Source organism: Seriola aureovittata, chromosome 23, assembly GCF_021018895.1.
Source record: "Seriola aureovittata isolate HTS-2021-v1 ecotype China chromosome 23, ASM2101889v1, whole genome shotgun sequence".
NCBI classification, from domain to species: domain Eukaryota; kingdom Metazoa; phylum Chordata; class Actinopteri; order Carangiformes; family Carangidae; genus Seriola; species Seriola aureovittata.
The window spans coordinates 7,301,925-7,326,338 of NC_079386.1; the positions used below are offsets into that span (position 1 = coordinate 7,301,925).

At 40.7% G+C, this 24,414-nt stretch overlaps 1 protein-coding gene across 1 annotated transcript; it reads right to left on the reverse strand.

Moving 5' to 3' along the window:
- Positions 1–1,496: 1,496 nt before the first annotated feature.
- On the reverse strand, positions 1,497–24,204 carry LOC130164502 (transmembrane protein 151B). The gene is made up of 6 exons (XM_056369281.1): positions 23,518–24,204; positions 13,022–13,360; positions 11,940–12,074; positions 11,475–11,614; positions 11,339–11,378; positions 1,497–9,982 (listed from the first exon to the last, which is right to left on the reverse strand). The coding sequence occupies exons 1-6, from the start codon at positions 23,584–23,586 to the stop codon at positions 8,723–8,725; spliced, it is 1,983 nt and encodes a 660-aa protein (XP_056225256.1). The 5' UTR covers positions 23,587–24,204; the 3' UTR covers positions 1,497–8,722.
- Between the last annotated feature and the right edge of the window lie 210 nt (positions 24,205–24,414).

Consider the following 24,414-nt stretch of genomic DNA (forward strand, 5'->3'; position numbering starts at 1 on the left):
ATGCGAATCAGAGACACACACGCACCAGAGATTCTTTAAATACTAAAAATAATGCAGAAGGGTGCTTTGAACTCGGCTCCCTCCCAAGTTACTGTTCTCAGTATTGTGAGCACTTCTGTGAAGATGATGAAGGGGACAATCAAATACAGAGAAGCCTGTGTGGGAAGACACAATCCCTAAACACACATATACAGGGCAAAGCCCATCCAGAGAACATAACTACAGACACGCCACAGAAGCATTAACAATATGTATTGTAGCCTGTTATACAATATAATGAGCAGACATTTTAATAACTTTTATGTATATTGTATGTGGAGCAGACCAACCTGAGATTGATGAGATACTCAGAATTAACAACACAAGGACACACTGATTACACACTACTGGGCCAGGATCATTAATAACACAAATATACAAACCTTTCAAATGATGTATTATGTAGCAGATTTACTTAATAGACTGAGAAAGGTTGTAGTCCTCAATAATCCTGATTAATTCTTGAAACAGACGGAGGCCAGCTTCTCAGACTTGAACCAAAACCCACATTTCAACCTGCTCAAAAACATATTTCCTGCTTCTTAACAAAACATTATTAAATACATTTACATTGTTTTTAAAAAGAAGCACTCCATTGATTTAATATAAAGCTGGTCAACTTACAACAGACATATTCAGACAGGAGGGGTAAAATCAATGCAACAGAGGTTCTGACATAATGACTTTTGGTGTCTACCATGAAAAATTAAAACCAAGATAATGTTGGCTTCATCTAAAATGTTCTAAATTCAACATAGACATACAAATGTCATGTCAGTGTGTATTGCTGTGACCCTCCTCTACCCCGTCCCCCTCCAGTCCTCATATCCAGTACCAGGTGGAGCTCATCAGAATCCTCATCACCACCAGTTTCTAGAGGGGGTTTCCTATACTTTATATACTATAAACACAGCTTCACCCCCTTTTCAAATTTGATGACATCATGATGGAGTCTAATTGACTTGAATTCTGGACTCAGAATGAAGTGTATCCTGACTGCAATTACTATAGGAAAAGTGTTGTTACAGATACACTCCGACAGATATGTTCTAAGTCAGATGGATATTAAAGTAACATTATAGAGGACATTATCACCTAACAGAAAAAATTAAATAATGAATGGTTAAATAAGCCTGCCTTGTACAGTAAATACCATGTTCTTCATCACTCTGTAATTCAGGCTTTCCGGCTATAATTCCCAGTCTCCAAATCCAGGCCGAGGTGATATCACTAGGGTCGTTTTTCAATCTGTGGAAAGGTCCCTCTGGTGCCGCTGTCTACGCTGAGTTTTCTAATAAACAATAGCAAACATAAGGGGTTTTAGCAAAGCTGGAGAGGTCGGATTTATCCCAAAAGGATATGTATTACAAGAATTACAACAGAGTATGATTATACCCAAAAATATCTTTATAAATTTAAAGGTATTATTGGGTTAAAAATCCCACAAGACCAAACCCTGGTATCCCAAGCAGATTGACTTTATTTGTATCTTCCATGATAATTAATTGTCATCATCATCGCCAGGATCGCATCAGTTAACAATGTTATTGCCACCAGCTCCATTACCTTCACTGTCAAATTATATAATTAGATTATCTTAAACAGGCCAGTGACAACAGCTATAATCTGGTGTGTATCTTATTATCAGTTACATATTAATTAGCTTAAATACTGAGGACATTTTGCTTGACGGTGCTTGAACAGAAAAGCCCATTCCTGGCTTTACACATCACTGTGTAAGACAATAATGCATTGTATGTGACATTATTGTTTTAACTCCATAGAGGCTGCATGTACATAACAACTACATCGTGGTAACAATTCATTTGTTCGACAGCTCACAAGTAATCCAGCGGCATTAAATATTCAGCAAGAAATAAAACGAACATCCTGAAACGTCTCGTGAACATGATCATCGGTTGGAACTGAGAGAGCTACCCAATGATGACACTCAGGTAACAATCAGCTGACAGTAAATGTTTATGAAAGGTGTTACTTGAGTAGTTACTGCATCTCTAAAACTAATAATGACCACATTCGCATAGTGGACAACAAATATAATCTGACCCTGATCATGAAATTAGCCTTGACCCAGACACAAAATTGAATTGACACATTATAGTCATGTGATACTGATGTGATTATTAGCATTTGAGTTTTTACATACAATCATCATTTTGGTACTATTTTCTATTGTCTTTTGTGTCCACTTCAGGACAATAGACCACTACCTAAAGGTGGTGGGATATGCAACACAGAGCTGCTCATTATTCCAGTGCAAAAACAAAGGGTGCTGATACTGTATCACACAGACACAAGGCTCAGTAGAGGTACAATACAGTTTTTGCACAATGGAAAATTGCTATAATTCATTATAGAAAGAACAGCGAACATGTGTCTGTGGAGGAGAACAGACAGTAATATTGGCTGCTATTTTCAGTTCTGAGGGAAAAAATTCACATTAAAGTGTCTGAGGTCAGTCGTCAAAGGAATACCCTGAATTCTGGTTTTGATCCATTTTTACTTAATATAAATATATGTAAGCATGATCTGTGGAAAGTGCAGTAGCCCAACGTCAACAGCTACAGGAACAGCGTGAAATATAGTCAATGGATCCTGTTTTGTTACCTGATAGTTTATAGTTTTCACATTAGACTAACAAAGTGTTTCTGGAAATATACAACTGAAAATGCAGCTGGAATTCATGTGATTTCAAGTCAAACCAATTCTAGACATGTTTTTTTTTTCTTTGTTTTTTTTTTTTTTTTTTTTTACAGTGTTGGACAAACTTGGTATGACTACTTGACTCATCCCATGACCACAAGAGAGACAGTAACACAGTCATAATTGCTAGAGCATTTTATAAGATAGTCAAGTGATGATGTGGATAAAAATGTGGAAAACAAGAGCAGAATTTTGTGCCCACTAAAAAACAAAAAAAACTGTATATGGGCTAACTTTGGGCACAAGAAAACAGATGTGTATATTAGAGTGGTCTTTTTGAAATAGAAAACCAAACCACCTTCCTCTCTATCATTTTATTTGTAGTTTGTGTCATATAGAGCAACACAACCAGACTATGAGTTATGCAGTAGAAATGGAGGCTCAGTCACAAAATGCGAATTGCCTTTATCTTTATAACAGTGCCGTCATTTGAATGACTGAGGCTCCCATTGCTTGTGGTTATAAGTTCAGAAAGCTGCTGAGCAACATATACAAGTCCAGCCAGAAAGCAGGGATATGGACAATAGTGCTTCGCAACACATTCAGTCACAGTGAAAGGAAAATTATAAGATCAGTGGAGGCTTAGAGGATAAATGCACAATCACGTCAGACGTCACCACTCGTGTGAGTTTAAACTTTTGCGTATGTTGCACTTTAAGCCACATGTTAACTAGTGATGTCACAGCAGGTGCTTTTTATCAGCTGCCAAAGACAAATCACCTGGTTTGACGTCACTGACTGTGTGCAGATGTGGAACATACTCAAGTCTCAACCCACAGAGAGCAGGACAGCAGCTGTTTCTTACCCTGTCTGATTCACTGTCAGTTCAACCTTTAAATACAGCGCCACACGTCTGTACTGTCACAATATATTGGGCTTTGCTGCCACCAAGTGGACAAAAACCTGTTTTTTCCAGGTATAACCAAACATAATAATGTATTCGACACGCACTGGGGTGGATTTACACATGAACTGCACCTCAGTCATTCAGTCGATGTACAAAATGATCATTATAAAAGACAAAACTGTGCATTTTGCCAATAACGATCACTTGATAGGTATCAATGATTTTTGCTCCTGAGTAAATCCACCCTTTCATCAGCTTGTGTAAATGTTTGATGCAGCAGCACATTCCACCAGCACAGATCATACTATCGCATGCTGTGTGGACCTGGTGCCACCAACCTGTACCAGCTGCTCATGTCTATGCGCATGTGTGTAAAAACAGGCATTGTTTCTGTTGTTGTTGTTTTTGTTTTTTTTTGCTTTGGCATGTTAATGTTGGTAATGTCTGTGTGTGAAAGAGAACTGACACAGGAATGCAGCATTAACTGAAATCCTGAGCAAAAAAGTTGGCAACGTTGGACAAAAAGGCAACAAAGCAGGACAAGTTCCATGCTTTCAGTGTGTGTGTGTGTTAAGACGCTGCATGTGTGGGGCGATTATGGGTACTGGATTAATGTCACTCTAGTCTAAAATAAGCTGTTATAATGGCTGCTTTACTGCTGTGACTTAACATGCAAGCCCACCGGGGTGCAAAAATCTAGGATCACCTTTCGGAAAGTGGTCTCAGACTTTTTTGACCCCACTGTATGTGTGTGTGTGTGGTTTTGTGTAAGACTTCATGGGCACAAAGTTCTCTTGGCACAACTGAAGTGTCTGAGGACACACTTTAGACACGCTCCGAGATAATAAAACACCATATAAATATTCAGTAACAACACATATGAATGAAATATACCTTTTTGTTTAAAAATAAATAAATAAATAAATAAATGAATAAACCAGACTTGCAAGCAAGTATAACTGGGTCCAAGCACCCTTCTGCAATTTAGAACCGGAGGCTCATCGACCCAAGCTCATTGGGAAGCCAAGAGCATTGTCTGTTTTACAGAAATAAGAAATAAAAAATAAAAAAAACAAAAAGACATGAAAAATTTCTGAAGCTTACAAAGGCATTTAGATTTCAGACATCACTTAAACAACCTGAAAAAATGTATACTCAAGTATGCAGATGATATAAAAGTAGCAAATTACAGACTGAATTGTATTTTCTTGTTTTGTCACTTGTGGTGCCAAAGTACACAGATAGAAATGTGAAAGCAGTCAGATTTGAAATTGGAGTTCAGTACTAGTGATTTTAAATTTAAGTGGCAAACTGACTACATGAACAAAAACAAGTACTGAACAAAATCTTCCAAGCCAAATAACAAAATAACAATTCGAGTGATTGAAAATTAGTGACAGCAACATGATCTTAACCAGATTAACACAGAGGTGTGTTCGGTGCTTTTTAGTGCTTTTTTTGTTAAGGGGCATTGATGGAGACAATTTTATCCACAAGAGACTGAGATAATGATTAACAGCTGTAAAAATAATTGTCTTTTCATCTCACATTTTCACTCTTTCTGCCTTTTCAGTGGCTGTTTTTTCTTTTTCGTCCTTTTCCACCAAACGGAAACACACTCGTCCTTGTTGTTGTTTATTTTCTCTGCCGGTTTTCTTCCATTAATTATTTCGTCCATTAGTTTTCTTGTGCCCAGTTCAGCTTGATGTCCCCCAAAGCTACCAAAGATCCATCAGCCAGAATCAGTGGATGTGAATGTGTGTCAGTGTGTGTGTGCATGTGTCCCGTACGCCAAACCAGGTCAGCACTCATGCTCTACTTTTTCTTTACAGAAAGTTTCATTGAGAGGACATTCCCTGCTGTCACTGCTGAATCCAGGTTGGATGCTTGTTGTATATTTGTGTGCCTGTGTGTGTGTGTGTGTGTGTGTGTGTGTGTTCATTAACATGTCCATTATCTCTATCATTCAAAAAGTGTGTGAAGCATCATTTTTGCTTCATTCTCAGGAAACTCTTCATGTCTCTCAAACTTCATTCTTTCAGTGTGCTTTTCAGTATCATGTCCAAAGTAAGCAGAAAGAGAACGACGGAGACCCCTCCAACATCCAACAAAGTGGCTTTGAAGGGCACTATGCAGGGAAGGTGATGAAATGTTCATCTAACTGCTTCTTACTAGTGTAGCAAGTTTAGTGTGCTTTGTAAAGTATACGCATCAAAGCACTGACGGTTGTGTTGTCTGTGCCAATTGTCTCTCCCTGGGCTGATTTTCATTGAAAACATACCTTAATCCCTATGGATAGTTGTCCGTACCCTTGTCTGGATATGTCTAAAATATCTAAATTTGTGTTGACTGAGCATGGATCAATGCTTTTTGGCACTGCATTTCGCAATGGTAGCCATATTTGCCCCATAGCTATTAGTTGGCCCTGCACAATAGCTATTATTAAGTTACATGCATCTCTATGCCAGCGAACGTTTACACATTTCATAGTGAGGCGATGTTTTAGAGAGCATTGTTTCTTGTTTGCAGATGATCCTTCAAGAGGAGGGGATAGCAGCATGGCACAGTCACAGGGCTGGGCATTATTGATCATATCGTGAGTTTTATTTTTATATTGTAAAATGTTGCCTACACTAAAAATACAAAGCAATCAAAGGTCAAATTTCTATCTGTTTTTATTATGAGAGTGCCAGCTGAGCTCAATAGCTCAAGTTTTACTTCCCATGCAGTCCAATACTGTGGACATAAATGAGATAAAGAGGTTTTTTTCATGCTTAAACACATACTGTGTTATATAGTGTATTGATATTGGAGGAGGGTTTTCTGGTTATTTGTTTTTTTCTTCATACTGCACAGGCCTATCTTTGGGTACAAATAATTAAAACTATAGTACAACTACACAGGCATAACTGGTGGTCATTAGCACTTTACTCTAATCGGTATGAAAGTCACAACCCTTATTAGCAGCCTCTGCCTGAAGTCAGTGTCTTTAAAGGCCAATTTTGCCCACATCTTTTGCTCCTCTATGCACAGGGTGAATCCACTCATCAGGGTACACATTGAATTTGTTCAAGTCTCATTCTATTTCTTTCAAAAATATGTAGACATGAAATAGTGATAGGTCAAACACTTCATATAAGTGGGAAATATCTGGTTTATAAAGTCTTATCCAAGAGGAGAAAGTTCAGCCTGGAGGAGATGTGATATGTGGAGTAAGCAGAGATGAAATCTGAGCTCTGCATCTCCCGGAGCAGGGAGTGGTGTTATCACATATCCACCACTTTAAAAAGAGGGAAGGAATGAGCTGAAGGTGATGGCGGAAGAGAGGAGGGGAAGGTAATGAGAGATGCAGTGAACCTGTTTTGCTACAAGACTCTCTCACTTCACATATAACACAACACATGCTAATTGCAAAAAAAGGGTGTCGCTCCAAGCTACAGTGTTCGTGTTCTAAATAAAAGCAATAGATGTGTTGCTGAGGATTGCACCTCTGCACTTGTAGCTTATGGTTTTCCGAGCAGGGAGGCATGAAGAAGAACCACAGAAGAGGGGATGAAATGGATGGGAGAGTAGGTGGGAGCATGAGAAAGGAGGAATGGGGAAGGTTGAAAAACAGAGGAAGCAATCTCTCCCCTTTTTATGGAATTTTTTCTATCCGCTCCACGTCAGTAATGGATAGAGAGTGGCGGGGAAGTGAGGAGTAAGAGGGCATGAAGAGACATGGAGGAAATCAATGTTTCTCCTCTTTCATCGGCACTGAAAATGTTATGGTTGCTAGTCAGGCATTGTGTGAGGTTGTACAGTCAATCTTAAAGGACCTGAGAAAAAAACCTATTCTGTCCACGGGATCTATTTGATGATGTTACTAAGGAAACTATTTGAGTGTTATTTAGATTTCCTGATTTGATTCAAAGTCAGAGTTGCTGCTCAGAGGGTGTTTTGTCTCTGCTTCAAACCCTGTATCTTTGTTTTCTCCTCCTCTTGAGTTGATCCGTTTGATTATTCTGTTTTGTGACTTTTAAGAATCTGTATGAGTTATCTGTCAAATGGAAAACAAGGTTAAGTGCAATCTGGTTTGTCGTGGTCAGTATATTTTGTATTCTACTTCTTTTCTTTGTCTATTGTCTTCTTGCATTTGCTACTCTCCTCCTTTGGTGTTTTTTACATTTAGCTTTCCAACAGCGTGTCATGGTTTCTCTCCCTCTCTCTACAGTGCATTTTGCAATCCTTTGTTATCTCAACTGTTTCCTCCCTTGCCTGAAATATTGAATAATTCTTGTGTTTTTTCAACATTTTATTTTTTCAATAAGCTGTATTTTTAGGTTGTCACTATGTATTTTGATTTTAGCAAAACTGAACCTTCAAGCTTTCTAAACCCCCTTTTGCCATACCTCTGTTTCTTTTGGAAAAAATACCCACTACCACTCAGCTGGTTTGGAGTCTCTCCACTGCTCTCCAGTTGCTATCTTTAGACTTGTTACTCCTCCCACTCCTATTCTTGCATAGATATATCTGGAAATAGACAATTCTTCAGTCTTTGTATTCTTCCCAAGTATCTGATCTGTCACCACCTCTCACACAATCTCTGTGTAGAAAAGTCCAAAATTGCAAGGCTTTTCTTGCCTTTCCTCATTTCCTCAGACTCCATCTTATCTTGTCACTGCACTTTCAGCTTTCATCCTCCTCTCTACCAGTGTTTCCTGCCTATTTTTTTACAGTACGCACTGAATCTGGTCAAATCCCCTGTAGCTGTCTCTCTCTGTAGACTTTTCTGTTTCTCCTCCCATCTTACAGTGCATTCCCCTTTCCCTTCCTACTCCACTTCTCCTTCTCTCTCCTTGTTCCCTCTGTCCTTGATCATTCTGTCTATCACAGAGCTATCCTTACCTTTCATGCTTTGTTTTCACTGAATCCTATCTTCTGTTTCTGTAGTTGGTATGCTGTCAACCAACTCCTTCCTTTCAACTTCATTCAGTTCTCATTACATTCTTTCTTCAGGTCTATCAAATTTTATTTTCCCTCACCCCCCTCCTCTGTGATCCACTGTTCTCTCTCTGTTTGGTACCTTCTTTCATCTCCCTCAGCCTCTTAATGTGTTGATTTTCATGTTTGTCACATGTCGTCTCCAGCATGGCAGCTCTCCTCTCCGTGTATAATGAGGACAGGAAAGAAGAATGCGTCCTGGTAGGATGGAGGACGATCCCTCTCACCCTCCCTCCCCTCACCTCCCCCTCCCCCTCCACTGTCTTGCTCTGTTTCTTCATCCCTCTCTCTTCCTCCTCTTCCCCTGTCTTCCCTTCTCCTCACCTCCTCCTCCTGCTCCTCTTCCTCGTCATCATCCCCTTCTCCTTCTAGCACTCCTCTGGTCTCCTCGTTGTCCTGTCTTGAACCTAACCCAAGGAATCCTCCTCCTCCGCCTCCTCCGCCTCCCCCACCTCCACCACCTCCTCCTCCTCCTCCCCCACCTCCTCCTCCTGCACTTCCTCCTCCATCTTCCCTACCTCCTCCCAGCCCTCCCCCCATGCTTCTTGAATGAAACAGGCTGTTCTGGCGTCCTCCCAGTCTTCCTAGAGAGAATCCACTCCGACTGAGCACCAACCTCCCTCCCATACCCCCACCCCCTGGCCCGGCTGCCCTGATCCCTGCCACAGTAGCGTTCAGGAGGGCAGTGGTTCCCATCGGGGCCCTTAGCCTGGAGGGAAGACTGGAACTCGATGTTGTCCTCCGGCATCGAGGGCAGCTCTGGAGGAGGTAAGCTGAGTTGAACACCACAGGCAGAGCCAGAGGAGGTGGGTTGGTCACCTGGTTAGGGGTGGTGCTTGGAGGCCCAGAGATGGGTGTAGAGACGGTGGGGTTTGTCCCCCCACTTGTATCCAAGTCCATAAGGAGGGCTTCAGAGTAGCTCGGGACCATCTGTTGGTTACAGCGGATGTGCCATTCCAATTCTGTCATGTCCACTGTGTTGACCCGAGAGATGGCTCTGTAGCTGGTCCCGTTCAGACCAATTCCAATCGCAAGTCCTCCCGAGTGGATTCCATTCTCAGTCCCACCTTCAGTCCCATCCCCTCTTCCGCCTCCACCTGGTCCTCCACCACCCCCTCCTCCTCCGCCAGTATCCTCGTCTTCCCCGAACAGCTTCTCCACATGGTAGTGGACATATGCTGTGCGATATTCTGACACAACCCGCAGCGGCCATGACAGCAGAAAAGCTGAGGCTAGCCAGAACACCCTGTGCCTTGAAAACCACGGCTGGTGAGCAGGATCTGGGAACGCCAGGATGTGTTCACGGAAGTCCACATTCTTCAGGTGCATTCCCTCCCTGGCCTCCATGTAATCGTCAAGGCCCTCGTTCTCCCCAAAGAAGCGCGCTCGCTTGGAATAACAGAAGATTACAACACATTAGCTTTGTAAGAATTAGCACCGAAGCAACTGACAGTATTACCGGTGTAACAATCTGTCATAATCAATTTACTGAAAGAATGGCAACTCTCTGAAACCAAAAACCTAAGATTAAATGTGTAAGGAATGCTCTAAGGTAAGATGCATGTCAGGCTAACTAGCTTGCTACCTCCAACAGTAACCAGGCATTACTTCGAAGGCCAAGGAGCACATCTTTAACTAACAACATTAGTTTATGGGTTCACAGTGTTGACAGTGCCGTTTCTTTATTTCACGTCTTCTACATGGATTATCAGCTGGTGAGGATGCCTGGGACATACAGCTTTAGCTTTTGTCTTTCAGTACAGTATCATGTATTCTGCCATCCAGTGCATATCTAAGCCTCTTTAATCTTGTCAGCTATAAACATTAAAAGGTGAGCTGGTTGATGATCTCTTGATAGAAATAAGATAAGACTTCTAAATAGAAATGTTTAAAAAATGACTAACCAAACTATGAACAATACTAACTTAATTTTTGAGCAGCGCACCACAAAACTCATGAAGTCGTTTTTATCATTTTAGAAATATTTCCGAAATAGATACCAGAAACCATTTTACATGCCTTCCTACTAAAAACCTATTAATCGGCTGCAGACTGTACAGAACTCAGCCGCCAGGTGTTTCACAAGGTCCAGGACAATTTACCACATAACGCCGGTTTTAGCCTCCATGCACTGGCCTTCAGTGTGTTTAAGAATTGATTTTAACATCTTTCTGTTAACTTGCAATGTAGATGACCTTTTAGTTGCATATGAGCCATTATTTTAGTCTGAGATCCTTAGGCAGAGGTATTTGATCTGTTCCAGAGGCGTCGCTGAAAACTAGAGGTCACAGAGCGTTTGCAGTCAGAGCCCTGGAGCTATGTAACGTGCTGCCTGAGGAAATCAGGTCAGCAGAATCAGTGACCTCTTTTAAATCTCCTCTTTAAACATACTTTTATTGGCTTCCCTGATTTTACTTGATTTTGCCCTGTTCTTTTGCTGGCAACGCTGTGATTGGTTTGTGATTTATTTGACTTGCTTATTACTGTATGGGAAATTGTTTTTATGATCTGCTTGTTTTGAAATTGTTGCAAAATGTGAAAAACTCTGTAACGTGGGTTTGGAAAAGTGCTCTATAAATAAAGATTATTATTATAACAGGTCACACTTTGAGTTCTGTCGGTATGTTACCACATTTTATTGGCAAATAACCAACTGATTACTTTGATAAAATGAACATAATGAGTAGTTGCAGCCCTCATAAGAACAGAGTAGAATTAAATATGATGTCTTTTACCAGATATTACCTGGGTGAGGTAGGCAGCTTCAGCACGTGCGCTAGAGAAGCTAAAGAGCAAAAAAAAATCTGTTAATACCTTGTTTATCCCCCAGAATAATAATCTTAACACCAAATTTTTTGATTTATTGTATTCGGGGTTTAACCTGAAACACTTGGTGAAACGGAGGCGAACAGCAGGGTGCAGTTGAAGGTCCAGCAGCTCCTTTGATACGTCTTTGACACCATAACGGGCGTAGTCAAACTCTGAACTGGAGGCATGAGTGTTCACCCGCTCATGGTAGACCTGAGGAAGGAGGGAGCAGGGCATGGATGGAGGGAAAGGGAGTGATAAAAAGGGAGAGGAGGCAGGAGAACGGATGGGCGGTTGGAGAAAAGAAGGTTTAAGTTATTGGGAAGACATTTTAATGTTCATATACGTATCAGCAGCAATATAGCATGATAACTAAAGAGAATGATATTTTTCTTACTGCACACAGCCCTGCTACAGGAGAAATTAAGATATGCATAGCAGTTATCATAACTCAAGGTTGAACAGTGCAGCTATTAAAGAGAAAAGAGAGCAAGTGAGAGAAAGTATTAGTGTGTGTGTTAGGAGGAGTTCCCCTCACCTGTGTGGTTGTGTATGCATCTCCGTTGCGGTATCTTGTCACCTGTCTCGTCCTCCTCACATAGTGGTAGCTGATGGCCTTCCACCAAATACAGGGTGTGGCCTGCTGAAGTCTCTGCACACGCTCGTACACTTCCTGTGTCAAAGGGGTGAATGAATAATAAAAATCTCTTAATTGCCAGATTTAAAATAATGAAAGAAATTGCCAAACTTCCTACAACTGACTTTAATATTTTGAAAAACATGTTTTCCATCAGCACTTTTGTAAAGATTTCCTCCCAAACAAACTTTTTAAAAAATGAGGGTGAACAATCTAAAATATGAAGAAGTAACACTGCCTGAGTAGTTTTTGCAATTGCAGTGCTAGGAGAAACAAACAATTAAGGTCCTATTGTTTGAATCAAGCATAGTTTAATTTGTGTAATCTGGTGCAAAAACAGCACGTGCCAAGGTTTGTTTATGGTGTTATGATTTGCTTTTTACTCTCTATTTAATGCTGGCTTCACCATATGATTTGTGCCCTTGACAGTCCGGACTGACATAAAAAATGTTTTTGTTTTTGGCAGTGACAGATGAACAGTGAGCACTGTTCTTTCGAAGCAATGTGTTCCTGGAATTCCTGATAATAGACAGAACCGACCAGAGTGGACAAAAGATCGACTGATACCCTCAGGTCAGCTTATTTCCATATGAGTGGGCATTTTTATTTTTTCCCACACTCGAGTAGAAGATTTAGAGTAAAACACTGAAGATTTTTGACTCTATTGCATTAAACAGACTGTTTAGGGGTTCTAATTATCCTGTATTTTCTCTGCACTGCAACTGTCAGCACTGACATTTAATATGACACCATTTTATTTACTTATGCTCTTTATTTTTTTTCATTTTGCTGACACTATCATACAACAAGATCCAATGAGTAAACAGATAGTGTCTGGCTCAAGGTCATAGATCTATTGCTAGAATGCTACTGCAGCAGTGGACTCCACAGTCTGTTGAGTTTTGGGTTTACTTGTTTTTTCAAGCTATTGGACTACCTTGCTCATAGCTGAATTCAATGCTAAAACTGGCTATGACAGATACCTGAAATTCAGCATGAGCCAACATGGCTGTCTTGGAGAAGCAATGCCAACACTCCACCAGGTACACCACATAAAGCATAGCCAGGAAGGCCAGGGGGATGTAGACGTAGCCACTAGAGCACGGACTTTCCAGGTGCAGGATGTCGTTATAGTAGGCCGCTGAGGTGGCATCGTCATCAGCCCCAAGAGGTATGGAGGAGGAGCCGAGAACGGGGACCCGACAGAGAGCGCACCAGGCGAGTGTTGCAAAGCAGCCGTACATTAGGAGGGTCAGGAGGAGGCACTTCCAGTGGGACTCCCGACACAGGGAGGAGGCCAGAGACTGTTGGACTGGCCGTTGCTGTGGGGACACAGAGAGAGGAGAGATTAGATGCTGAATGCTGCTGACTGCTCCATGAAGAAGGCACTAGGCCAAAAGTTTGCTTCTTATTTCTTTGCAAACGAGTCTGTGAATATAGTTGTAAAACATCTTCTGTGCCTCTAAAGGAGCTTTGTACATTTTTAGAAAAACACTGGGCTTGGATTTGGAGTCTACCACTTTTAGCAGAAAGCCTGCAATACAAACTGAGGAACATGGAAGCAGTAGAGTCCAATCTAACATCATGTTGTTCATACAGCATTTACAAGCAACTGTATCAGAAAACTGTTCACATCAGCCTCTGAGTGGTAAACCCTAATCTGAGATATTTAGAATTCCCAGCAGCTACAATATTTCGTAAAGAAATACAGAAGCATCAACAAACAGTTGGTAAAATGGCTGCTAAACCACCATCACTTGCAGTTACATTTAAATAAAATTCAGTATTGACACAAATGTAATCCATTTAGCTCAGTTAAAAGGATTTATACACTGTTTAAATGCTTAATAGAGCAGAGGCGGATATTGTAGGGTAATCTAAATGACATGACTAAGAGGCGAGCAGTGGGTGTAAGACTCTTGGAATAATGAGAAAACTGGAATATCAGGATGTTTACCTTACCTTCTGCCACCATGTAAATGCAGCATAACTAAAAATGTAATTGAGTTGCATTATGTGAGATATAGTATGTAGTGATTTTGGAGCTTGACCCATACTACTAGAAGTCAGGGTATCACTGGTACAGGTATTACTGGTAGCTGCGCCGATTAAGACCTGACTGTTTTATTCTGTCTCTTGCAAGTCCCCCAACATTATAAAAGCACTAACTCACTGGAGTACTCTTAATGTATTTTGAGTGTGAACCACTTTGCTTCTAGTCTCACCAGCTGTCACAAGCTACAGTCTATTTATGCAGAGACATCCTAATAGTGCTACGTGCAAAACTTGAGTACAGCTTTTTTTCTGATTCAAGAACCATTTCAATAGAGTTGGTGCTTTGTGCTTTTACAATTTCCATAACACGTGTAACATGTGTGACGACTTGTTTTAACACTGAACATGACACATTAGCCAAAATTTAGGTGAAAGCAGATTGAGCTGAGCCAGAAGATTTTTTTATTTATAAATTTCTACGTTCTCATGTTAACAGGCAAGACTATAATAAATAATATAGTATGCTTCACAGAGTTAATATTTAATCATGTCTGACATATGAAAATGAACGCAGCTATCGTGGTAACAGCAAATATTTGTCATGGTAGCAACACAGATTTTATCTACCTGGTGACGACCTGGTGAGTTTTTAATAATCATTAACTTCCTGTTTGGTAAACAGTGTCATATTTCAGACCAAGTGTGTAAGCTGAGGTCTTGCCCGAAGGAATGCATTACACCGCCTCATACCCATCATCAACCCATCATATGATAAGTGCTGCATATTAGACACACAGACACACACACACAGTTTATGTCTCTCTCTAAGTGCACACTCTGACACAACCTCAGTTGCACTGTGAAGACATCATATTACAGTGCACTCAAACACACACACACTCAAACACACACACACACACACACACACACACACACACACACACACACACACACAGTATGCATTAGATACACAAACATGGATAGTCTAATGTGCCCCCTCTTCTCTCTCTTGCCATCGCTCTATCCGTGCACACACCAGCGTGCACGGTCTCAGCATTGTAATGCAGCCAGCGGAGAGTATGTGAATAATTTAGATGAGAACGATGCTTCTAGACTGTTCTCTAGCTAACTGACTCCACTCCAACATCAGCAGCGTGTCACTGCTGCTGCAATTTATGTGTGTGAATGAGTTTGTCTCTGCATGTCAGAGACAAAGAGAGAGGGAAAAACACCCTTAACACTCACCTGTGCCGTTTTGTGCAGGATAACATGTGTGTAAGGAGTGTTTATTTATTTGTCTATACTTGCATGTGCCCCCCATTTGTTGTTGTTACGCTCTGCCTCGTGCTGAATGTGACACGGCGAAAGACCAACACAGCAGATGAAAAAAAAAAAGAAAAGAAAAAGATGGGATGACACCAGTGTCCTCTCCTTCTCTGCCTGTCCTGTCAGCACATCACTCCCTCCAGCTATCCAACACACATGCCCCTCTCTCTTTATCACTCCCTCCTTCTCTTCCTCTCTCGCTCATACACACTTTCATTTCCTTCATTGTCTCCCCGTCCAGCACAATGCGGCCACAATTTGCTATCCACTAGTATATTTGGCTGGCTGCAACACACACACATACACACATGCACTGGCTTTCCTGTTTTGTTTTTTTTTGACTACTGTATGTCAAGGGCAAGTGGTGAAAGGCGGAGTGAAGGGCACCTAAACTTAGTTGGTCTCTAGAAATCCCTCTGCAAAAGCTGAGGTACTTAAAAAACAAAGACAGGAAAATTATCAATGGCATCAATTCAAGATCACATTTTTCACTTCCTGTCTGCCTTTTTTTCGCCACACGCCCCTTCCTTTCATAACATAATCTTTTTTTTCTCTTCCCCGAATCTTCCCTCCCACCTCTAAGCATTTACTTTCCCATCCCAACCTCAGCCTCTCTCCTCCCCTTCCACCTCACCCCATATCTCCTCTGTTACATCCTCTCTGAAAGTCTGTCTCTAAGTGGATTGATTGGGCTAAAAGTGTAATGTAGATAGAGAGAGAGAGAGAGAGCGAGAGAGGCAGGGAAAGAGGGTATGAGGAGCGTGAGGGAGACAGAGAAACGGTCATGAACTTTTCATGAAAGCAAGTATGAAAGAAAGCAAAATGAGAGAGAGAGAGGGAGACAGAGAGGGAGAGAGACTAAAGAGAAGGCAGCAGTGACAGACTGCACCTGTCTCCAGGGAAGTCCACTGCAAAAATCCATCCCTCTCGTCCTTTCCTGCCCCCCCCCACCCCGCCTCCCTGTCTCTCTCATTTTATTTTGCTGGCTCCAATTCTCTCCTGCCCTTTCCCTCTTACCTTCTGCAGATTAATGCTGCCAAAAGAAGAGAATATTCTAGCAATAAAAAAAAAGAACCTGCGTGGGTCTCGGCCGACATTTTCATCAATGCCCAGTGAGGAGGAAATCCGCCCTGCGACAGGAGTAAAATTATACCTGTATGCACTTATGCCAATCAGTATTTGTCAGTGAGAGCAGTTCTCTTTCCCATAGGAAAAGACTGTGCTGCTAAAATAAAAAGAGAGAACAATTAACTGTGGCCTGACAACACCTGCTGGTGCAAAACTCTGCAGCTTTTTGGTTGTGTCATGTTCCTCTTTCTGTTTCAGCTGAGTCTGTTGAGCCTCGGCTCTTGTCTCAGGCAGGAAGAGATCAAAGGGAAATCTCATTCTCCGTGAAATCATTATGAAAAGAAATCTATACAGCCTCGTCTGGAGGGTGTCGACTTTCATTTTTTCATACTGAAAGTTTGGACCGCCCTCTTTGAACAGGGCTGAGACAGGGCAGGTCTTACATGACAAATCTGACAAATTCATTGACTTAAATGCGGTGCCTAAATTTTCATTAGACAAATCATTATCTAACACTAGGCTGAAAATGCTGATAAGACAGCTGTCTGAAGAAGAGCCCACACAATCAACATGATTCCTTGACTCCAGGCTGTTTTTTGCACGCAAATAGTTGTTTTTAAAGAAGCACTTCAGAGCTCTGCTTGGATTTTGCAGGTCCTGCACATACTCTAGTTTTTTCTACTGACACTTTTATTGATTGGATTTCATTCTTTTATAATCTTTTTTTTAAATTTGGAAAAGCATAGCATCAGTATTGCTGCAATACACATACCCTTATGTGTTTCATCCAGGTGGGTAGCTCTGCCTTTAGCCACAGCCTTTTTTACTTGCTGCCAGAAGCAATCCTATCAGTTTCTTATCGCTGATATTACACCCTTCAAATGAGATGTATCACATCAAAAAGGACTGCAGAATCCAAATATGTTATCAATAGTTTTATGAATTTCCTTCCAATAAAAGGCACAAATACCTGGCAATTCCAGAAAATATGGAAATGATTGGCATCATCTATCCCACACAGTGTCCAACATCTACCACCTCCTCCACTAATGTTTTTGCAAGGGCGTAATAAACAACCTTACAATATTTTTCAACAGAATTCTCCCCATGTCGTTAAACTAGTTGAATTCGCTTGTGCTTGACATATTCTGCCCCAGCCCTCCATCCTTTCCATCCTTCTCATTCATATGCAATGTATATTCAGACTTAGACTGGAGAATGCTATTATACATTCTGGAGATAATCTTATTACAGGTTGTGGATTTGGATGTTGACAGTAAATGCTGACAGTAGTTGACAGTATTTTCATGATTCCGGTGCCTCGTCTCTAAAGCTGCACCCAACTTCTGGTCAAAATAATGCAGAACTCGGACTATAGAAATCATTTTGTCCCAGACCATGTTTTTTCATATGGTTTAAAAACTCTGGAATATCCCACTGTCAACAAATGTAAAATAATCAGTCTGCCCTTTGTGTTCCATTTTTCTATCATCACATCTTTTTGGAATAAATTTGGTATCGTAAGCACACCATCCTAACAGTTTAGATGATTCATCTAGTCAACATAATTTTAATTTCTCTTGCCAAGTTTTCAATAATGTATTCATCTTTCTTTATCATCTTCTTTGTAATTCAGTGTCTGCTAGCATCACTGCTAACGGTATCCCTTCTTTTAATTTCTTTCCCTTTTGCCGAGTATGTTGGTACACACAAGCAAATTAATGGCCTTAACTGTGCTGCACGGTAGTATTCTTTTACTGTAAGTAGAGGAGGCCCATGCCACGGCATTCCTTTCTTATTTGCAAAGTTTTATACCCGATCCTGGCTTTTTCCCCACAATTAGTACCTGGATATCAACCTGTCCCACTCCATACACTGTATCTTCACTGGGAGAGTCTAAAAAAGATATTGCGTTCATGGCAAAAAATGTATTTCAATTGACTCTTTTCTGAACTCAGATTTAAAAAAGGAATAACATTTTTATCTTTGCATTAATTGCACCGTGGTTAAGGTCAAATCATTTTGAGATATCTTTAGGCAGGTTGAAACCCAGTTACCAGATTGATTCTGCATCCAATTTCAAATTATATTTTACTCTAATATGGCTGGATGGGCTGTAATTAAATGTGATTACCTTAGTTTTCTGTATATTAATCTTGTAACCTGAGAATGCCCCATATTTTTCTAGAAGGATCAGTGGTTTTGGGAGTTTACTGTGTAGGCTGTGTTGGATATATCAATACGTCATCAGCAAATAGAGCCAATTGTTGTTCCCCCGATAACACGCCTATCCCCTTGATATTGACATTGTGCCAGCTCCATCGGCTCGATGGTTCGGTAAACAGGGAAGAGTGGTGAGGCACAGCAGCCTTGTCTGGTTCCTCGTTGTGGGATGAATAAATTTAACAAAACACCATTAATTTTTATCCTTGCAGATGGTTTCTTGTACAGTGCTTTAAATGTTTCAATTACAGACACATGAAAGCTGAATTTTGATAACATTTTGTATGAGACAGACCATCGGACTGAAAGTCAGTTTAAACTTTTAATGGCTGTCTCTATTTTCTGTTGTGTCTAATAATGTGCAGTGTTCTAATATTATCTTGTGTTTGCTGAATTGTTTGTTGAGACAGTGATAGTGTTAATAAGTTTAATGTTTACTGTTTTGCATTGCGTTGCATTTTGAATGAATTAATAAATAAATAAATAAATAAATGAGATGCATTACTTAATTCTCATCCATCCCAACTTAAAAAAAAGGAATATTGTGTTGTAGACTTGTGGTACACAGATCCTTCAGAACGACATGCTGATGACTCTCAACACAAAGGCATCTAATATAAGTAGCCTATATTGGGTATATTATCTCCCTCCCTCCAATCTTTCCTTTCCACTTTGTAATTAACTGAAAATTAAATTTGGAAAATTCTACATTTGAAGTTTAGACATTTTTACAAATCCCTCCTTGTATCAAGGGGCTCTTGTAGAAAATGTGTATTTTCCTCTCCCCCTCTGTGTCTGTGCTCATACTGATTCAGCTGGTTAGGTGTGACTGGAGCAGCTATAATTAGCAATCCTAGCATGTGGGTGGCAAATGAAGTGAGGAAGTGAGGAAAGGAAAATGTGCTGTTGATGCCTGCAGTACACTGTTAAAAATGATGTGTCATTTCAACACAATTGGAAAGAGTCGTTCAGGATGTCAGGTTTTCTATTACCCTCTGGAACAAGAAATTAATCGTTGGCACTTGATGAGTTAGGGAAATAAAATGTATCATCATATGCTCACTAAAAAACCCATCATTCCTCTATTACAAATAAATTGTTCAGTGGAGACTGAATGACAATTATCAGCAGGTAAGATGCAGGTCTTCTGTTAATAAATGAAATACAATTGAAAGCAGTAGTCAGCCTACATTTCCGCTTGAATTCACATCAGTTACAATACTATAGATACAAATGGTGACAAATATTCACAGCAGAATAAAGAACCAAAACATTTATTGAAACTTTTAAAACAACCCCTGTAGCACAGTTTACTATTATGCAGCCTGTCTGCATGATCAGTTCCAATAGTCTTTGTTTTACCAATATATGGTAAAAAAAAAAAAAGTCTCACTGGTCAGTCACTTTTTGTTTCTCAATTACATCTCATGACAAAAACAATATAGGAACCATAGATTTGATAAGGATTAATAAATACATCAAATCTCATATTTATGTTAAATATTAGTCTCAGGGCAATGGGAGCAATGCTGCAAACTGCCATCTTATTAGAGGCAGGTGAAAATAAGTTGAAATTAAATCAAATGACCAACTAATTCACAACACTTGTAAAGTGCAGCAACCCATTCATAGCAACTTGCAGGTGCCTTCACACTGAATATTAGCTCTTATGAAATTTCTGTCCAATTAAACATCTGCAAAATAACTTGCATAAAAAGATGTTAATATGCTTTGTGTTTTAGATAAAGCACAGAAAAAAAATACAAACTTGGTTGGTATTAATTCTAGATGAAGTGTTTTGCTTTGAATATTACATGGACATACGATCCCCAGGAAAGCAGTGTTTCCCACAGCACATTTGCTGTTTTATTCTGTCTTCTCCTGTTCAGCAACTGTGCTCTTATTTATCTTATGAAACAAATTCTCTAATTCCCATGATGCTAGCCAGGCTGCTGTTGTTTACTGTTTTCAATTCTTATTGCAGACTGCCTTTTCTATCCATCCCCCATCAAAACTGTCAATGTTCACTTCTTTGTGTAAAAATGGCTTCATTTAAGGGTTGCACAATTCTATAGAAAATTACAATCATGTTTTCTCTATTTATTCATGAAACCATTTTCAGTCTGGTGTGGTGAAGCACTGATAGGGTTCCTGTTATAGGGTTAGGGATGTGAGGTCGAGGATTTTGGGGTTGTTTGTAGCTGTAATATTTGTCATACTGCATTTTGTTTTTATGTTACAGTAGATAGTGGCACAGATTTTGTGTAACCCTGAGGTGCTCCAACCATGGCAAAACTCGCTAGCAAAGCACTGTATGTGCTTTTGACAATCATCGTCTTTCAAAGATAAGTCTGGCAATATACTGTTTTTTCTTACTCCACAAATCCAATCACAAAGCCTAAACTAACAATGTTTAGTCGTTATCTCAATACTTTTGGACTTCCCGATCCAGTCTGGCATGAGGCCATTTCTTCCTAGTGATGAAGTGAATCTTTAAGAGAAGGTAACAAATATGTAAAAAATGGGATGACACCAGCTCTAATCTTTAAATGAGAAGTTCTTATACAACATAAGGTGTTTCTTTCTTTCAGTACAAGCATAATGTTTCTGTCTGAATAAATTTGTTCCCTCTTTTCTTCTTGCAGGTTTTTCTTGATTCTGATTTTGTTCTCATTCTTTATTTTGTTTTCACTTTATTTCTATCATGGCACTCATAACTCTCTCCCACTTTAGATTTGTCTTTTTCCGACCCTCTTCCTGTGCACGGTTCCTCATTTGGTGGAACTAAGTCTTATCATCCGTTGATGAAACATGTGGAAATATTTAAATCACTTTGTTTGATGCAACAGACTTCCCTGCTAAAATATGGCAGAACCACTTCCAAGTTAAACTGAGAATCATGTAGCTCTACTTCACTTTTAACAACGCTTGTGTGAGTGTTCATTCAAACCCATGTGAGTAAATAAAGTAAAAAAAATATGAGTGTGCAAGTGCTTGAGAATGAGAGTCAAGTAGCGAGACATGGGAGGATGATGCTGTACACTCCTTGACAGACAGGAAGGAGATCAGGAGAGGAAGATGAGAGAGTAATGGAGGCAGAGAACACATGCAGACTGAATTCATTGCATTACATTGCACTGTCTGCACTGTAGGCATATGGATAAAGACAGGAGAGTGGCAGAATGAAGTGAAAGGCATCATTTAACAGGCTTACTGACTCCACATATTATGTGCCTAAGGCTTTAAATTTCAACCAAAAGTATCTAATGTCTTCGTTAAACCAGCCTTATAAGTAGTTAGACAATATTTAGAGCTAATTAGAGCTAAAACGATTAGTCGATTAATTGACTATCCAATCAATGGAGAATTAATGGCTGCTAGAATGAAATGTCTGGATTTGCTGCTTTTTAAGGTTCACGGAAATTGCAATGCATTTTTCACTATTTTTTACCTTTCACACACAGAAAAAATCATCAAATAATCAGAAAAATAACAGTTGATTAACTGACAATGAAAATTAAAAGTGTGAAGGAGTGACCAAGACCCTAGCCTATGGAACAAGTACCCAGTTCTGTCTCACCTGACCAGCAAGCGTGACACCAACATATTGCCACTGGTACATACGTCACGACACACCCCACCTTTCTGCTCAACTCCACACAACTCCATGCAGCAAATATGTGAATAATTTGTACTAGTAGCCGATATCAGACTACCTAAGTAAACCCCACTGTGTATTTCCTCCTCTGTAGTGTAGCCACTTCCTTATCGTCCACTGCATCACATACACTAGTCTTGCTCTTCCTCTAAGGGTATAGACTGTCATCATGTTAAGCGGCAATAATGTAATAATGTTTTTTCAATCATAACCCACTGTATTTATCAAGGTTATATTATTATAAAGGGGATGTGTTTGAATAAATCATGCTGCGGACCAAAGTATAGTAGTAGAGGAGGCAGTGAACTGCTTAGGACGAAGAGGTTACTTGCTAAAGATGTGTGTGAGTGTGGTGGGGGGCAGCAAGGTGTTGTACTGAAAACTGTAGTCATATTCAAGGCTCCATAGTTCATGTGTAAACTTCAGACAGATATCATTTTAAGTCCATTGCATTATAATGGTTCAGGAACAGGAGGATTGTTGGGGGAGACCTGTACAAGGACGGTGATAAATGCTCAGGAGGTTGGTATATTTGATTGGAAAATATACTGCAGAATAAAACACACTGCCAGTTATATACTAAATTCCCTGTAAAACACTAGTGTAAATAAATAACCATACTGGCTGGAGGTGATCTAACCATTCACGTGTGTCAGTGTAATTTTGGCAGAAATGGTGGGTGTGTGGCTCAACTGTGATGTCACCCTCTAGTGTATTTCAGTGGTGACAGCTGGCAGATGGTCATACTCTACTATAGACTAAACCACCTCTCCCAAGCGTAACACATCATACAGCGTTGCCAGACATATCACATCAATACTGTGGCTTTATTTCTAGTCAGGCATTTAGAGTTCCCTCCCCTCTCTGTTTACCTAAACCACAGCCTCATCTCAATTCATATTAAAGCCAAGGTCCTGTTCCGTGTCCTTGCTCTAGAACAAGGCATGAAGGACTTGGGAGCAAAACGTGACTCGCTCACGTCCACAACAGCAACGACAGGTTTTGTCAATGAAAGACCAGGAGTCGACATATGTGGTGTGTGATGTAAAAACGACGACCAGCAATGACATAAAAATAGAAGGTAATTCTTGAAGGGGTAAAAATATGCGCAACTTTACACTAACTGGTTTCTTTCTAGCCACGTATAAACAACCACGTACTCGTGATGGGAAACGTAAAAAAAATTTTTTTTTAAATGTCCTTCCTTACCTGCTCTCGTCCTGACCCTTCCTCCAAAATGGGCTCTTCTGCGGTGGCCGTCTCCTCCTCCGTCTGCATTTTCCCTCTTGCCACTCCTTCCCTCCTTAGAATCAGGCAGCTCCCACCCCGGTACCGTCCGAAGGCAGGGACCTCCCCGGCGGAGCAGCGAGCTCGGTCACCCCATCCGCCGCAAGTCGGTATCCAATTTCACGATGGCGGGGCCTGCGGCAAATAAGCATCATCTACTCCGGATTTAGCAGCACCCCCTCGCCTCCTCCGTGTCTCTCCACCTGCTATACCGCTCAGTTCTCCTCTTCTACCCGCTCCATCCTTGCTCAGAGCCAAATGTGACAACGCACCCAAAGTCAAAGCCCGTCGCCCTCCCTGCCTAAACCGTTTTCGCTGCCGCTGCTTGCCTCTCGTGATGCTGGAGCTACGAGCGTGCGTATGTGCACGTGTGCGCGCGTGACCGACAGCGCAGGAGAGCCAACCACAGCCAAGGATTTCACCACCTGCAGCTGCACAAATGAAGCAAGACACTCATGAGCACAAGATGCTTATAAGGTTTTAGCAAGCAACGCAGAGGATAAATAGGAGGCGTCGAAGCACGTAAATGACAGCAGCGGTGACTGTCATTATTCAGCTTTGTTTGGCCCTGGTTGCACCTTGCGTTGGGTCTCCGATGACGTCATATACCAACATCCCCACCCCCATCTATTCACCTGAGTACACGCACAAGCGCGAGTCTCCCCTGTAGAGAGAGACAGGCACACAGTCAGGGGCAAGCATCCATATCCTGCCAAAAAAGCCGAATTAAAATGGCCACTGCTACTATTTATCAACCTGTCTTAGGAAAACACACACGCTCCAAATATTTTAACACAGAAGCCCAAAAATCACATGCTA